This window comes from Falco punctatus (genome assembly GCF_963210335.1).
Source record: "Falco punctatus genome assembly, chromosome: 6".
Taxonomy (NCBI): Eukaryota; Metazoa; Chordata; class Aves; order Falconiformes; family Falconidae; genus Falco; species Falco punctatus.
In genome coordinates, this window is record NC_137585.1 from 45432798 (window position 1) to 45449729 (window position 16932).

Consider the following 16932-nt stretch of genomic DNA (forward strand, 5'->3'; position numbering starts at 1 on the left):
ACAGTGGATTACCTTATCAGATAGTTCGTTTAAAAGTCATAGCTAATGGATATAGAGCAACAGTCTTCAAAAAAGGTTTTTAGTTACTACACACTTTTTTCCCTCCTCTTTTTCGAATGCTTCTTCCTCCACTTCCACAGTCTCAGTCTAACAAAAGTTGCACTGAAAAGGAAGGAGGGAATCAGACAGGTCATTGCCTGTCTTGACGTCCCCAGTAGTTTCCTCAGTACAGGACTGGAAATTGCTGTCTGTCAACCCAATTAATTATATCTCAAGGATCTACACAGGGCATCTGTACTGCGCAGTGTACCTCACTGCAGCAATCCCTGACCGAGTCGATGTGCTTGGCTCAGTGCAGTACCACACAGAGGTATTAGCCTGGCCCTGGGAACAGTACAGTGTGTTAACATGTTGCTGTATTTGCGCTAAACGGCCCAATTCCTGCATGACTTACCAGTCCGAATGCAGTGGCGCTCTGATGCGGTTCTACTGCTGTCAGTTGCGGGGTGGGCTTCTTCAGCTTTTGTCTGGCAACTTTAATGCCATGCTGTACGGAAACAGCATAGAAATACCTGCTGACCTCAGAGGAACATGTATCCCAAGTACCTGCTCGCCAATTTGAGTAACAGGCTCTAGCTCAGTGTTCAAGCCGGCAGTGTCTATATTCCCTGATGGTCAGTCTGGGACTGCGTTTCATAGCACTGTTTAGTCTACTCTGGTACCAGCTGATATAGAAGTAACCTCATAAAACCATGTCCCCAGCTGGTTTATGACCGTGCTTGACCTAGGGTTGTGTGATAATACTGCAGCCAGTCACCCACAATGCTCCAGATCTTCCTCTGCAAATTCTTCCGTTCTCTGGCTGCACTGATGTCATTTATGTGGCTTGCAGTTGCCTCTGGAACTTCTTTTTTCATCAACAGCTCCGTCAACTTTGGCCTTAAAAAATAACAATGGGAAAACAAATTAAAGGAGCTAATGATTCCATTTGGTGTTTAATGGCGCCGACACTGACATAACACTATCAAATGCCTGAAAGATACAAATAGCTTCAAGTATTTGTACAAAGTACAAGTTACTGATAGAACAAGGTATAATTCAAAAAGAAACTTTTTTAGCCAGCTCAGCCATCACTGGAGAACAATTGCAATAGTGAATCCTGCTCTCTTCTAACCTGGACAAAGGAGACTACAAATACTGAAAAGCAGAGTAAATAGTCTTACTATCTGTCTGCTTGGCTGGGCCCATGAAAACTCTAGGGACCAAAGAAGACAGAACTTTGCACTATGCAAAAAAAAAAAAGCACATGAACCATATATGACGGCTAGATTTTTCACTGAATCTAGAACCAATTAAATCTTTGCATTCCAAACAAATGCTCTACCTTTAATTTTTTCTGAACATACAGTAATGATGTGATATATGTAATAACATTTTACAAACAGTAAGTCATATATCAGTGCATGTTTGAAAGAGCCCCTGACAACTATGGAAAATGAAAATTAACAACAAAGTTAGGCCCCTCTGAAAAATATAAATGTAACCTCAAGTTAATATAAAATTAATTCCACACAGAATATCTACTTCATATCTTAAATGAAATACTTCGAGAATGAAAATAAACATTTTTAATATTGCACCCCTTGAGATTCTTTTTTTTTCCCAGAAGGTAGCTATGGCAGGACTGCTGTGGTTTTATTTTTGTTTCCCCAGTTGTTTAAATTTGAGTAGATACCAGATAACCCACTCTTCTCCAGAGCTGTAGGATTCTCTCCAGTTAAGATTGAAGTATATTTTTCATTCTATGCAGATCTGGTCTTGTTAATTTCTTGCATAAATCAAAATCAGCCTGATACCTGCCTCTTCACTTGCAATCTGTCACTTTACCCACTGAAGGTTAATGTAACTATTTTTTATTTCTTTTTAACAAAAGCTTAGTTTGCATGCCAGCATTCTGTATTCTCTAAAAATGCTGCAGATTCTACCATGCCACAGTGTAACTATTAATTTAAATTTACCTGAAAATATTCCTCCTTCTCTTTCAGATTTGCCCCTGTGAATTATATATTACCTAGACCTTTCAGAAGAAATGAATGTAAAGTCTCTGTGGCTAAACATATTGGAGGGCTAGGGAGACAAGAATCAGAAGAAAATTCTCAGAATGAATTCTCGTCTCCTCTAAATAGCAGGTCCTTCCAATAGTTTGTCCAAATTATCTCAGCTTTGAAGAAAATAATTTTCTGCTGGTAGAAAATATAAATGCAAGGCAACTACTAAGTGACAGGTAGTGTCAATATGTCTGGTTTTAATGATCTCCGATTACGCTGCTTGCCCAGGCTAAAGGTGTAGCCAGCAGCAGGGTATGGATTATGTTGTCTACTGGCCAGCTCCTCATAATGAAGACCATGTCTAGGGCAAGAGAGTTCTCGGGGTGAAGAACCTTCATAGGGAGCGCGGACTGATGTGAAACTGGATGCTAAATGGGACTACAAAAAGAATGATGTTAGGCTTAGAATCTACCACTTGAAGAAAGACAAATACCCGGTATGCTTAACTGCATTTAAAGAGAGTATTCATCATTTCTGCTATGATGATTCACAGTTTTCATTGCACGGCATTTAAATATTTGTTGTTTTATGAGGTTTTACTGTGTACTGTCTTTAATTATTTGGATTGCTGACAACTCTAAGAAAATAGAGCTATTTTAATTGCTATAAAAGGAGTTTATTTGATTTTTGGAAGAGAAAAAGATTAAGAGAGATATTCTTGTTGATTATAAGTAAGAAGCACTGTTTGAAATTCAGAGGAAAGATAATTTTCATTAATAAGAAACAAAGGGCGAAGTACAAAGACAAATGCTTTACTGTAAAGTTTAGACCATTTTTGGTGTGGTCAGTTAATCTATAATTAAATAACATGTAGAAGTATTTAAAATGCCACTAACTACAGCTGATATTTCTCATGTAAGCAAATGCCACCTTCTCATATGCATTTTCAAAAAAGTCTGACCTTTCAAAATAATTGGTTCTTTTGGACCAGTAGTGTTTAAAATGACAGATCTGCTTGGAGGAGGGAGGACAATAAGATTGCAGAATATCATATACATTTGGTGTGTGTTGCTGGGGTGCCTCTTAATGAGTTGGTGTGGAGTCTTAGAGGGTACAGACCCATAATCAACTAAAATAACTCAATAAAAGCTTCTGGTCCTACCTTCTTCATAGGTTTTTACTGACACACCCTCATGCCAGTAGAACAAGTGAAGACATAGGTTCTCTCTGACTCAGAACTTAGCTGTTCGCCATATATTTCCTATAATTTTTTGCAGGTGGAATTTTCCATGTCAGCTATTTAAAGTCAAATCCTCTTAAAGCCAAACTCTCCACCTCAGTGCTGTGTCAAGGAAAGCTTTATGTGTAAAGAAGTAGGTCTGAACAGAGAATTGGATAAAATCTAAACACCTACTTAAGGGTGTGAATGAGCCAAAAGGCTTATTCCTGTTAGACCAATCCTCCATGTTCCCTTGTTGTCCCTCAGAGCAGTGGCCCTTCCAATTCCACCAGTGAAAGACACCCAGGGAATTCCTCATGGTGCTTCATCTTCCCTAATTCTGCTTTCAGAGAGGCTTAGATTCTCCATTTTTTTGCACAGGAAGAAGAAATGAGAGAAGAAATTCTCTAATTTTTTTGAACATTTTTTTGTTCTGTTGGCATTTCAGATGGCAGTCTTACAGGGTCTCTATTATAGTAGCTCTATTATTGGTACGGCCCAGCCATTTCCAGAATTAGAAGGAATAAGGTATTGTTTCTCATCCCACTGTTACAAATCGTTACAGCTTATTAGGGAGGTATTAAGAGCACCTCAATCTTCTTTTATCAAAGAACTGCCAAACTGTTTAAAAAATCTAGGGTTTAGCTTATGAAACATAGATTGGTTTTTTGTTTCCGAACAAATAAAAAATAGATTTTGAATACGTTAATTCACTACTTTTATCTTCCCTCATTTAGAATGTTTCCTTGCCCACGTAAGCAGAAAGGTGTGCAAACGAGAAGCTGGGAGTTTTTTTGCTAATGATGGTGATGTTAGTTGTGGTAATTTCACAGAATGTGTTCTAATATCTAAGCCTAGGAGCTACACATTGTGAAACTCTTAAAAAATAAAAAATGTCATTTAATAACTCTGAAAATTTAATTTCTCAGATGTTCGGGAGTTAATCTAAATTTCTCTTAAAATCAATGAGACATATACATGCCTTTTATAGGCCTGCAATGTGTGCTTTTACTTTTCCTAGGTTAAATGCTTTCATATATAACAGGAAGGAGGAAATAACCTCTGAACAAATAGAATTTTATTTTTGTTTTACTTGGATCATAGATTTCTTCGGCTTTTCCAACAACTGTTTTGTAACTATCTTTTGCCTGACCTCCAGATCACACCAAAAAAAAAACATTTTACCAACAGTGTATTTCAATCCAATATAAGACAGCATTTGCTATGAAGATGTAGAGGTTTGGCTGGATGATTAACCTAGCTAGACAGGCAGCTCACTGCATGGAAATGAAAACCAAAAAGATTTAGACCAGGATTTCTTGGGGCTTCATTAGGTGTAGGCTTGCCACCTACACTTAATAAATTACACCTACATCAGAATGGGCTGTCAATGCACTTAGTGTTCTATCTCATAGACTAGAGAATTCTAGATAAATTACAGGTAATATTTAACCATCCTTTCTGAGCAAAAAAGAAGATTAATCTGTGTTCTAGCTGCACCTATAAGCATTGGAAGTAGGGTGGTAGGGACTTAATCACCAAAAGTTGTGAATAGGTGTTAAGAGACTGCGCCGGTGAGACCCACCATCGCCGCAGCAGATGTGTTGTCTCCCCATTGCTACGGCAGGAAACTCACGCCATCACCACAGTGAATGATCTATACATTGTTAAGGCAGGAAGGTAACACCACTGCCACAGAAGAGATTTAAGGTAGGAAGATAACACCACTTCCACCACAGAGATTTATCTATACATTGTTAAAGGAGAAAACTGATTGACGCCATGGAGCAACAGAGGAGGCTGATCCTGCAAAGCTTAACCAAACCCCTGTGCATGTGCCCAGGCTTGGAGTTAGGGGGGTCAAGGTGCCTGGAGGCCCTTGAGAAATGTAGGGCAGGTACACCATTGCCAGGTGGAAGGTGCGGTTAAGCAGAACAGCTTGTAACAACTCTATAAAAAAATGGAACCAACTAACATCAGAGGGAACGTTCCCCCACCAGACTTGGAAACAAATCGGACTGTCGGGATGCCACAGCTCCAGGGTGGTAGCTATTGCTTTGAACTCTTTCTTTTCCTTTTTTCTTCTTTCTTTCCTTCCTTCCTCTCTCTTTATCTCTTGCTCTCTCTCCCTTTGCATTCGCAGATTTATTGTTGGGCAAATAAAGTTCCTTGGCTCTTGACTCCGTTTTGAGTCTTAATTCTGTTCCCGAGAATACAAACAGAACCATGCTCTGGTCTCAGACCAGCATGCAACAACAGGGAATACATCAAATCATTAAGGAAATCAGCCAGGAAAAAAAAGTCAGCAAAAGGAACCTAAGTACATAGAAATAACTGTCCTTTTGGGCCAGACCTGTAGTAGGTGGACATTGGCATAAATCCACTGGAGTTTACACTTAAACTCTGTAAGTTCTTCCTTGATCATTGTGTGACTGCACTTAGCACACTTAGAAAGAAATAAACTTGCAAAGTGTGTTTTATGGGAAAGCTCATCAATTCCAGAGTTCACAGAACAAATAATATATTTAAAGGGCCTTCATAAAATGCATTACTGTAGCAGTTACAACATACCAGTTCTAACTGTGGGAGAGCCGCACCCTGCAGCGGTAACAAAGACAAGCACACACTTTCATGTTGCCACTTGTAGATCAAACTAATTGCAAAGCACTCTCCAGTCATCATTGGGATGTATTCACTAACCTGAAAGAGAAAAAAAGGAGATTGGAGATTTACAAATTCCAACAAATTTTCGTATTTATGTTTGGATGGAAGAGGCAGACTGAAGTCTCAAAGGGTGTCCAAGACAGTTGGTCATAGGTGAGGGAACCATCAGTTACTCTAGGCCTAAGTCTACAAACAAGTGCTGTCACTGTCATTTGAAACCTGCAAAGTTAGCTTGTGGTGTAAGAGCTGTGGCCAGAGACAGCTCCCAGCCCTATATGTGGATGACCCCTGCCCAAAGCAAATGTGCGTGTTTTGGAAGGTGATGCTGTACAGCAGGAAGACCTGAGAAACTCTCCAACTCTCAAACCACGTAAGGGAAGCTTGTGTTCTTCTGCAGCAGAGGCTGTGGAGTCAGACATGGACCTATTCGTCGGGAAGGTCTAGTCCTTGCTTGCCCTTTAATTACTGTTGCTGGTGACAGAGAGCAGGATTTGATCAATGTTTAGTCACCAGTAAAGAATTAGTATTTTGACACATACAAAGTACCTTCTTAAAATCACAGTCACTGAAGCCTTTAGCATTGTCTGTGCACACAGACCATGAAGAATGCCCTGGTGACACCAAGCAGGGGACTCAGAATCACTCCCATTTAATCCAAAAGCCAGTTTGCACCAGCCTTTACCAGCCTCTGACACTCTTACCCATTCAAATATTATGTTGCAAAAACTAACAGCTTTACTAAACTCATTACCATTTCCATATGGCTCTTGAAGAACGTCAGATGAATTTGATACACCATATAATTCACATTCTATAATCTGTAACATTCTATAATCTGTATTTGATGACCCAAACTGTTTCAATAATTATCTGATTTAATTTTTACAGACTTTGTAAAAACCAAAACTGCAGATACCTCATGGTATTCTGCAAGTCTCAAAGCCTTGCAGATTTTAAAGAACAAACAAAAGTCGGTTTACAGGAAAAAAATCCAACTCCAAATAAGTATCTGCCTGCATGAAACAGCCATGGCAGCTGTTAAGAATTTTATTGCCATTTGTTTGAAGTTATTCCTTCATGTTAGCTGCCAGCCTAGTAGTATGAGCCAAGTAAAGAAAATGTGTTATGGGTTTGGCTACCTGTCATTCAGTCAGGGTCTTATGTATGCCTTGTAAAAAACACTAAGCATGATGACAGTAGCTCTGTATTAGGTAGCAAGGAATAAAAAAATCACCTGACCCAAGCCTTGAAAATAATGGATGTGTTTACAAACTCTGTGCCTGAAGGCACGCTTACCGACTTCGGTCACAAATGTTTTACCTTTGTTTCTGGTATTTTTGCAGCATGCTAGGCCCAGCTCTGGTAACTACAAAGCAGGAGGAAACTTTTCATAGACGTCAGTGGAAATCGGATCAGGCCTGAAGTAAGGCAAACAACTGCCTACTACTGAACATGCCCAAAAGAAAAATGAGGAATTGCTTGCTCATATTCCCAAGCTCAGAAAAGATGCTTCCAAGATGCTTGCAGCAGGGAGGATGGGCCTCTGCTTTATTGAAATCATGAGTTACAGCACTGCCAGGCAATTTGCTTTTCTTTCTTCTTGCTAAGATGCCACACGAGTAAAACAGAGGTAAAGGTACTCATGTAGAGGCTGCTGAGAAAGCCATTCTTTGTAAAGAATGTGTTAAAGGAGAAGAAATGTAGGTACCATGTTCCTTGCAATTAAGACGCCTCAGAGAGGCCAGAAAATGTGCAATTTAAAAAAATAAGAAAAGGTAAGAACATCAGTAAGAAAAGCAAAGCAATAAGTATTACCTGTGTTATAGCTGGCTGGGCAAGCTTGCTATCCCAAGGCCATTTCCATTCTCTGACCATTTCTTCATTAGTCACCAGACCTCCTTCCTGACTAAACATGACTGTTACGGGGTTGCTGTAATCAAGTAGAAATATGAAACCTGTTTTTCCTGGTGTATCTCAGTAAAACCTAAGCAATCCAAGAAGCTCTCTTTGATCTAGGAGTCTTTAATTCAAAAGCCACTTTGCATATCCGCTCCCTCATCAAGCTTTTCTCATGCTACAGGCCTGTGAGGCTGGTATCCCTGTGATACAGACAAAAGAGTCAAGTTAAATTCTTGTTTTAATAATACAAATTAAAAAGGAACTGGTGTCAAAAGGTGTGATTTTAATGCCATTTCCACTTACTAGGACATTCCTAGGAGTTCTAAAACACTTGAAATTCTAGTGTAAATTTAAAGGAAGAAACAAAGTAAAACAGCACATAGGTGCCATTCATGTATAAGCCTTCAGCTGACAGTTGCAGGAAGATTTTTATGTCTCTATCCTTAATATTTGTTAAGAATAACAGTATTCTGATACTTCTTTTATCTACCCATAAGTAAAAAAAAAACCTGGTGACCTGCAGAAAGACATAAATTTTGAAACACATGGAAAAAGTCCTCAAATCATCAAAAAAGGGTTCTTAAGTGTATTCTGTGTATCAATGGTCTTCCCTGGACACAGGGGATTGGAAAATTGTGGGACTTACTGTTTGAAGCACCAGAGATAGTCCTAAGTTTGCTGATTTTTCTCACAATTCAACTGAATACAGCAACTGAATTTTTAAGAAAAGCTACGTTTTCTTGAGTTGCCACTGTGTTTTGAAAAATACATACATATTAACAAGGACAAAGCAAGAAGCACCAGGAATCCTGAGAGTTGATGCTTGCACTTTATATCTTCTGTGTATTTTTGCTTGCTTTTCCATAATGTAAGTTTGGCCAGTGTAAGTGAATTTGCTTGATTTGATTTTTTAAATCACAATTGAGAATTGTTTAACATGGTTTTGTGTTGGGAGAAGGGTTCACCGGAGTCAAGAAATTACTCAATATGAGTTATGCATCTTGCTCAACTTTATTAGTTTCTAACACTACTTATATAGACTCAATACACATGCATATTCCCAAAGCAAAAATATAATTGGTTATTAGCCTCTAAGCACCCGCTGTTCTCACACCCCTAATTATCATGACTAAAATAAGCATTCTATCCATGTAGCTAATTGTGTTGCTGTGCTTCAGCCTTGTAGTTTGCTACTCCCTATATTCCCATACCAGTCCCTATCTTTCTTGGCCCTGCACCTGCCTTCCCAACAGCTGTAGCTTGCTACAGCCACGGCCTGTTGGCACAACATAGTTACTTGGTCTCAGGATTCAAGAATAGCTCAAGGCTACCTTCTTGTTATCTTCAGCACAGCAACTTCAGCACAATTCTAATTACAGGCCTATTCTAATACCAGGCCTGGATTGTGCAGACCTTCAGAGACTCTATGGCCATGCTTCTGCAGCCATTCTTCTACAGTTTCGTTTTTTATATTTTGGACTCCTAGACTTTTTTTATATATATAAATAAGGGCCAGCTCCTTCCACTAGCTATGAGGACATTAAACTCCTCCTGAAGTCTTTCTATATGAGCTGAATAATCCTTCTCTTCACAGCTCCAGTAAAACATATTCCTCCAGTCCCAAGATCTTAGTCAGGATGGTAAACCAATGAACTTGGCTTCTTTAAAAATGAAGGCAGTTGCAAATTAATGTGTCCCTCATTTTTAGCTACCGTTCCTCTCTGCAGAGCATGATGCCAGATGCCTTGAGTACTCCAAAGTCACTAAAGGAGCATAAAAGAGAAAAACTGAGGAAAAGACTGTGCTGTAAGTAGGAATCAATGACAACCTTTATTCATATCATGTAAAGGTGCAAAAAACTACACAGAGAGATACAAACAGAGAGTAACATTACCCAGAAGAGAACTGTTCAATTTACATGGCCTGGTGGGTCTGAAACTTCAGAGGAAATCACCTGTGTGCTTGCTTTCCACAAGTGGCGATCTGCTCTTTACAACTGCATTTGAGATTGAGATTTGACACAAGGATATTGAGAATATCGCTGTTCATCCTGCAGCTTTTATTAGGTAGCATTTTAATGACAGACCTATCTATGTCCCTTTAGGCAGGAGACCAACCCACGAAGGGAAGAAAACTGTATAGAAGGATAAGTATCCAAAACAAATCCTAAAAAGAAAGTGTAAGACTAAACCTCAGAGAATAAATGTAACCCAGTGAAAGGAATATAATCAAGTTGAAAATGTAAAACCATGAGTAATACCTTTTGAAGTATTTTTCTTAAAACAAGCATCTAAGATCTAGTGAAGACAATTATAGTCTAATTTTTATGCTTATTAGAAACAGATTGTGGAAAAAGGAGCTGGAAGGGACTTAGAGAAGTCACTCAGACACATTTAGAAGGAAGGGCCAAACAGGTTTGCAAATATTTGCTGGTGGACAGTCACTAAGATCTCAGCATTTTGTTGTGTGTAAATTATTCCAGATTAGGTCAGTAGCTCCACTTTCCCCATGAAGTTATGCCAATTATTTTTAATACAGAAAATTGTAATGATGATTGAACAATACATAGAACAAATAACATTTGATCAGCTCTTTTTATGACCTGTATAATGCACTGCATTGTGAGGCAGCAAGAAGTGGCGGGGTGCAGGGAGGAAGAGGGTTTCTGCATTTTGTCTGTGTGTAATATCCATCTGCAGCTCATCTCACACATTCAAGGCAGCCAGAAGGCTGGATCCCCAAATGTGTGCTTTCTCCTTTGTGTGTGTAAATTTTCTAGTAAGCCAAAGTGCATCCTGTCCTTACAGCATGGGCTTCACAAATGGGAAATTCAATTGTCAAAGCAATTTCTGTCTAGCTTAGCAATTTAGATAACATAGTGCTTTTGTGCTGCTTGAAAAAATGGTGGCACTTTACTCCTAGATGGGACCTGTAGAGGGTAAAGTACCTTCACTTCCAGCTTTCTTCACCTCCAGCTGACCTGCAAAGATGATGGAAGTGGTGTTTTTCATCTTCCCACACTGTAGATGTCAGTCTCCTCCAATGCCAAACTCTCCATGGACTACCAGTCTGTCTGAGCAGAAGCCTGGTCACTAAAGACTGTGCCTGGCTTCACTTTCTTGAGTGAAGAGGGTAGATGCAAAAAAAACAATCAAAATAAACCCAATCCATTGTTAGACACCCAACTAGGCTATGACTCTAAGCTGCAGAAAAAATACGGTATCGCACAACATATAATCTTTCTCATGCCCATTATGGTTTTGAACATTGTTCACATCCTTGTATAGCTTCATGTTTTCTGCTCTAATTTGCAGCTCCAAGCACATGCTCATAGTGCATCCACCTACCTGCTAAGAAGACAGATGCTGCCACATCCAAAAGGGGTGAAAGTTCCAACTATAGAATGATGTGGAGAAAGGCTAAATATGTTGGTACAGAAACGCCCGCTCTGGAGATTGCAGCAGCTTTGGCAAACATCAAGATACTCAGAAGGACAGCTAAAACTAGTCAAGGAGTTTACTTGTTATCATTCTCCAGTTTTATGGCTTCTGTTACATGACCCTGCAGAGAACAAGGGGACTAACTCGCTCTATCAGCTCTGTATCCTGGGTATTGGGTCCAAGTGTATAATCACAAGTGAAGTTACTAACCCAGTCATCTCCTTCCCTGAACAAGTGGGTTGGGAGGGACGGAGGATGAGCAAGGCTCTCAGTACAAAATCCACCCACTTGACTAAGCTAACATGTCTGGTACAGGCCAAAAGTGATCTTCACAGAAGCAACACGTGAATCAGAAATACATTTATGAAGCACAGTATCTTTGGTCATTTTCCCTGTGACAGGGCAGGCTGCTCCTTACCCCGTTTGATGACTATGATTGATAAAAGTTATCTTTGTTCAACACAAGGTTATACTCTAAATGGATTGCAGTGTGACACCATTAACTTGTAGCTGCATTCTTCATTCTGGAAAATTTATTTCTGAGGCATGTCCACCCACCTGACACATATTGGGCTTTGTTGCTATAATCTGACTACCTGGCTATAGCTCTGGTACTATATAAATACGTCCTGATAAGAAATGAACATTTTCACATAGCAGAGTCTTGGAAGCTGTTCAGAAGTCTGAGTCTTCCCCCCATAAAAGTCCTCCCACCACCTCTCACACTCTTGCTAGAATTCACATGTGCTGTGTAAACAGAAAGGATATTAAATGAAGATGAGCCATCGTTCAGTCCATAGTGCAGTTTTCTCTGTGTTGTGCCTGCTTTCTTGATCACTGGGATCTGAGGTTTGCTATATGTCAGCTCTGCTGTGACAGTCATGCCAGTCTGAACCTTCCATGTCTCAGATAAAGTTTCTTCTCTGTGATCACCATAATGCCGGAGAATAATTGGTTTGTCAAACTCCACTTCTTTCAGCTTAGGTGTTTGCTCTTCTCTTTTACATGTGGGAGGAAAAAAATTACACCTCTGCTTTTGCTAAGCAGAATCCTCAGACAAAAATTTGATTAATTTAGAATGAAGTGTGACCTAAGCAGAAAACATACTTTGATTTGAGTTTCTCAGCTGAGAGAGAAATGATTAAGGTTACTAATTTATCTAGGAATTCAGGCAGCCTCACAAACATCAGCAAATAGCCCCATCACCTGTTGAATTTGTTACAGACCTTTGAGCACTTTGTCACTGGACTCTGCCCTTGAGTTGCAGCAGAGTGCGGAGGTTCAGACTCCTTACTAATCAGCATGGCCAGTGTGAGTCACAGTAAAAATTTCAAAAAGGCAGCTTCTGGTGAATATCTTCAGAATTTGAGTCAGACAGTTGGAAAATCCAACCTAGAGAAACAGAACGAGAGATTATTATTAGATGCATAAATCAAGACAGATGTTAATGTCAGTCCTATTCTACAACACCTGTCAATAGAAAGTATGGTTCATTGCTATGAATACAAAGTGCTGAAGCTTTGGGAACTGCCTTCTTATAGAGCTAAAAACGATTCTTTGCCTTGAAGAGCACAATAGAAGAATGAGGGAATGTGCATTGTATGCACCTTCAACTGAAAAACAAAATAACGTCTAGGAAGAAGATGGGTGTCCAGAAAAATGGGTAATTCAGATCAGTCCTAGGTTAGACCTTCACATGAACTACCTCAACTTCCCACATCAGTCACAGTCACTGTTTGTGTACAGCCCAGGATTGCTGCTGAAAAAGGATGCAGGTAATGCAGACTCTCTATTCTCAGAAGCAATCTGGAGAAGTAGTTGGAAAATTAAGCCATGCATCGATTTGAGCACCAGGGACACAGAGTTATTTTAGTGTGCATTTCTTCAAGACATTCTGTAAGACACCGCTGTAAGAAAGAAAGGAAGGAAGGAAGGAAGAAAGAAAGGAAGAATGTGAGAGAAAGAAAGAAAAAAAAGAAGAAGGAATGAATAAAAAAGAAAGAAAGAGAGAAAGCAGGAAAGAAAGAATGTGGTAGAAAGAAAGAGAGAAAGATGGAAAAAAGAAAGAATGAGTGAAAGAAAGAAGGAAAGAAAGGAAGGAAAAAAGGAATAAGAAAGAAAGAGAAAGAAAGAGAGAAAGAAAGAATGTGAAAGAAAGAATGTGAGAGAAAGAAAGAAAGAAAGAAAGAAAAGACAGCATGTGAGAGAAAGAAAGAAAGGAAGGAAGGAATAAAAAAGAAAGATAGAATGATAGAAAGAAAGAAAGAAAGAGAGAGAAAGAAAGAATGTGAGAGAAAGATAGAAAGAATGTGAGAGAAAGATAGAAAGAAAGGAAGAAAGAATGTGAGGGCAAGAAAGAGAAAGAAAGCAAGAAAGGAAGGAATAAAAAAGAAAGAAAGAATGGAGCCCAGCAAAATAATGAAGATGCCAAGTAGCATAGTCAGAGTGATGGCTCCTTTCATGCTGGTTCTTTGACGGACAGAGCTGTACCCAGGCAAAACAGCTATTTTCTTCACATGAGTACAAGCCAGGAGGAACATATGGATGTTTAGTGAGACCATGAGGAACAACATGGTAAAAAACATTGTGATGAGACAAATGATCAAGTAAGTTGATTCATAATAAAGAATGAAGATAATGTCACAACCCGTACAAAAGGTCCAGATGCATGCAATAATAAGCCCTGATCTTTTCACTGTCATGATGTTGTGATAACGTAGGGCATAGAAGATAGTGATATACCTGTCTACTGCTATAGCCAGCAAACTGCACATGGAAGCCAGCACAGATATGCAGATCATTGAATCAAAGACATTATCTATTTGACGGACAAAGGTATCTTTCATAATTATGTGTCTATTGTTTATTAAGTATATCATTATGGTCTCCCAAGCATTGGACACACTAACCAGCATGTCAGCCACTGCTAAACTGCAAACGAAAAAATACATGGGTGAATGCAAGTTCTTGTTCTTAACTATTGCACATATAACTAAGATATTTTCAAGGAGGCTTACAATGCCCAGAGTTAGGAACACCTCAGCTGCAATGACGACTTGCTCACAAGGCAATGACTAGCTCTTGACAGTAGACACAGTAAAGTTGCTACCAGAGGCACTCAGGTTTAGTTCAGAAACATACAGTTGAGAGGACGTGTTCATCATTTATGGAAGCAAACACGTTCTGTTCTTTCTGAGGGACTTGCCAAGGAGTGTGATAAATGCATTTTCCAAAAGGCAAAAGACCCTGCCAAAAAAAATATAGCATGACGAGAACAGGCAGAAGTTGACAAAACAAATATCACCCATTTCTATTTAAATTGGCTTGTACACATCCCACCTCTTCCACACCATATTCCTCTACTGATTCTAAATTAACCTCTGATAGAGATTTGTTAATTTGTATTTTAATTTCCAAGTAAGGATGGATAGCAAGAGACTCATGCACTCTTCATTCATAGTTTTGTTTATTCTATTCGGTCCTGCAGAAGTGAGCACAATGTCCTGGAAATTCTGCTGAAAACCAAACAACAAACAGTTTTCGAAGTCTCAATTCTCAGACCCCAGAAATGTAGGAAAATATAGTATTAGGCTCAGCAGAAACTGCTCACTCGAATACAACATACCGAAGTTTAAATTATTGCCACAATTAAGAATTGAACATTTTCAGCAAAAGAATTAAATGCTTTCCTGGCCTTTGTCCTTCTTAAGTTCATATGAATGGTGTTATAAACAGTTTACCTGTACAATACTAACATGCTTACATAAAAGCATAGTATTAAACACCTAACGAAGACAAATCCATACATTTCAGGGTACACTAAGGTTACGAATTAAGAATTGGTATGGGTAGAATTCTGTAATAAAAAAAAGTTCTCTATTCCAGATCATATTTTATTCAGTGCATTTTTGGTAATGACAATATTCAAGCCAAACTTGTAAGCCATCAGATTCTTAAGAAGGGGAACACTTAAAGATGTCAGTTGCAAATAAAATTCAAAGCATATCAAGATAATTCTCAGTTTTTAAAATTAACCTTTTATTTGTAATCAAGAATTAACTGTACCTATCTACCAGAGCTGCTCCTTCAGCTGCTCTTGCTCTTCATCGCCTGCAACCTTTCCTCCACAGAGCCCCCTCCTCACCTGACATCTGGGGCTTGGGATTCCTTGGTGGGAAGAGGTGACAAAAACAGAGAAAAAGGAATGAGTAAATCCATAGAGTCAAGGCTGACCATGTATAAATTACTTACTGTGCAAATGCCTTTTTATAGACTCCAAGCAATAATCATTTCAGTACTCAAACTGTAGCTCCTCCTCCCCTTCTTTGCCCCGCTGAACTTCTCTTTTCACAGATTTTGTTAGCAAAGGCTTGGGGTTTTACCACCATCTAGTGGTCTTCTTTTGTCTTTCTAACGGAACAGTGTTTCTGATCTAAAATTCATTATGAGCTTTTTATAATATTAAGCACTAGGCACGCTTCTTTCCAAACGCTTTTCTTTTTTGTCTTCTCTGCTGTTGCTAATACTCACTGACAATAAGTTCATATTGCAATAGTACTCCAAAAGAGATAAAAACAAAAGACTGTTATTGAAATGGGAGGCTTATTACTGTTATAAGCATTTGTCTTATATTCACAGTTATAATTTTGCAAGAACAACACTGTTACAAAATGCAGGGGACATACTGTCAAGCTTGTCAAATGCAGGGGACATACTGTCAAGCTTGTCTCACCACTAAAAGATCTAACTCAGGTAGTTTGTGTGAAAAAATAGAACAAATAAATGGTTGTGTTCCAGTCCCCTTGCTAGAATAGACATTTTAATATAGACGTGGAAGGAGTACACAGTGCATCGTGCGGGGAGCCAGAGCTTCCCAACACAGGTGTGAATTCCCCTGGGTTTCACAGGGTCTAAGAGCTGATAAACTCCAAGCTCAGTACTGCAATGGCTGAAGTCCCTCCGTGGGTCTAGCAGTCAGGCAGCTGATGCTCATTCTGGGCCTTACCTGAAAGGTAGAAAAATCAGTGTGAGCCTTTTCTTTACCAAATGGGCTCTGCTTCTGTGCACAGACTAAGGAACACAAAACACACACCTTCCTGACACTGCCAAATGCCCCTTATGTTATCCACTAGCCAACCAGTCAAATATCGTGCAGGATTTGCAGTTAACTTGAGATGAAAAGTCTCTGCTTCTCCAAATCGCCACCTTTCTGCAGATTAAGGGGTTGGGGTTTTTTCATAGTATATAACAGCATCTATGCAAGTGTCTATGCTAGACAAAGAAACTCCCTTATATTACAAAGCTTGCAGAAAATATACCTGCCTGAAAACTGGAGTAGTGATAGATGTAGTTTGTTTATGTTAGAGAATGAAATAATAATTTAAAAAAAACACCTTCCTCCCAAAAAAAGATTTTTATCATTATATTTCTGCAGCAAACAGCCATAAGCATTTTAGTTTGACAAGCAAGTAACTGAAGGGACACCCACTTAGCAGTGGGTGGAGGCATGCAGGTGGGTTGTAAGGATAAGTAACGGGGATTCTCTTGGGAAAAATCCAAGAGTGGCTTCATCTTCCAGTTGGAGGACTCCTGACTGAATAGGCTGGTCTTTCAGATGTTCATCATCTTGGTGCTCCTCTCTTTTGTTTGTTCAGTTAAATAA

The 16932-nt window shown here is 39.2% G+C and overlaps 1 protein-coding gene across 1 annotated transcript; it reads right to left on the reverse strand.

The window, feature by feature from the left end:
- Window positions 1–643: 643 nt before the first annotated feature.
- On the reverse strand, window positions 644–14434 carry LOC308065943 (melanocortin receptor 5-like; the record flags this gene model as incomplete). The annotated part of the gene is given in 3 exon segments (XM_080392619.1): window positions 644–13683; window positions 13685–14344; window positions 14348–14434. Coding segments are annotated over 3 exon segments (1296 nt in total). The 3' UTR covers window positions 644–13134.
- Between the last annotated feature and the right edge of the window lie 2498 nt (window positions 14435–16932).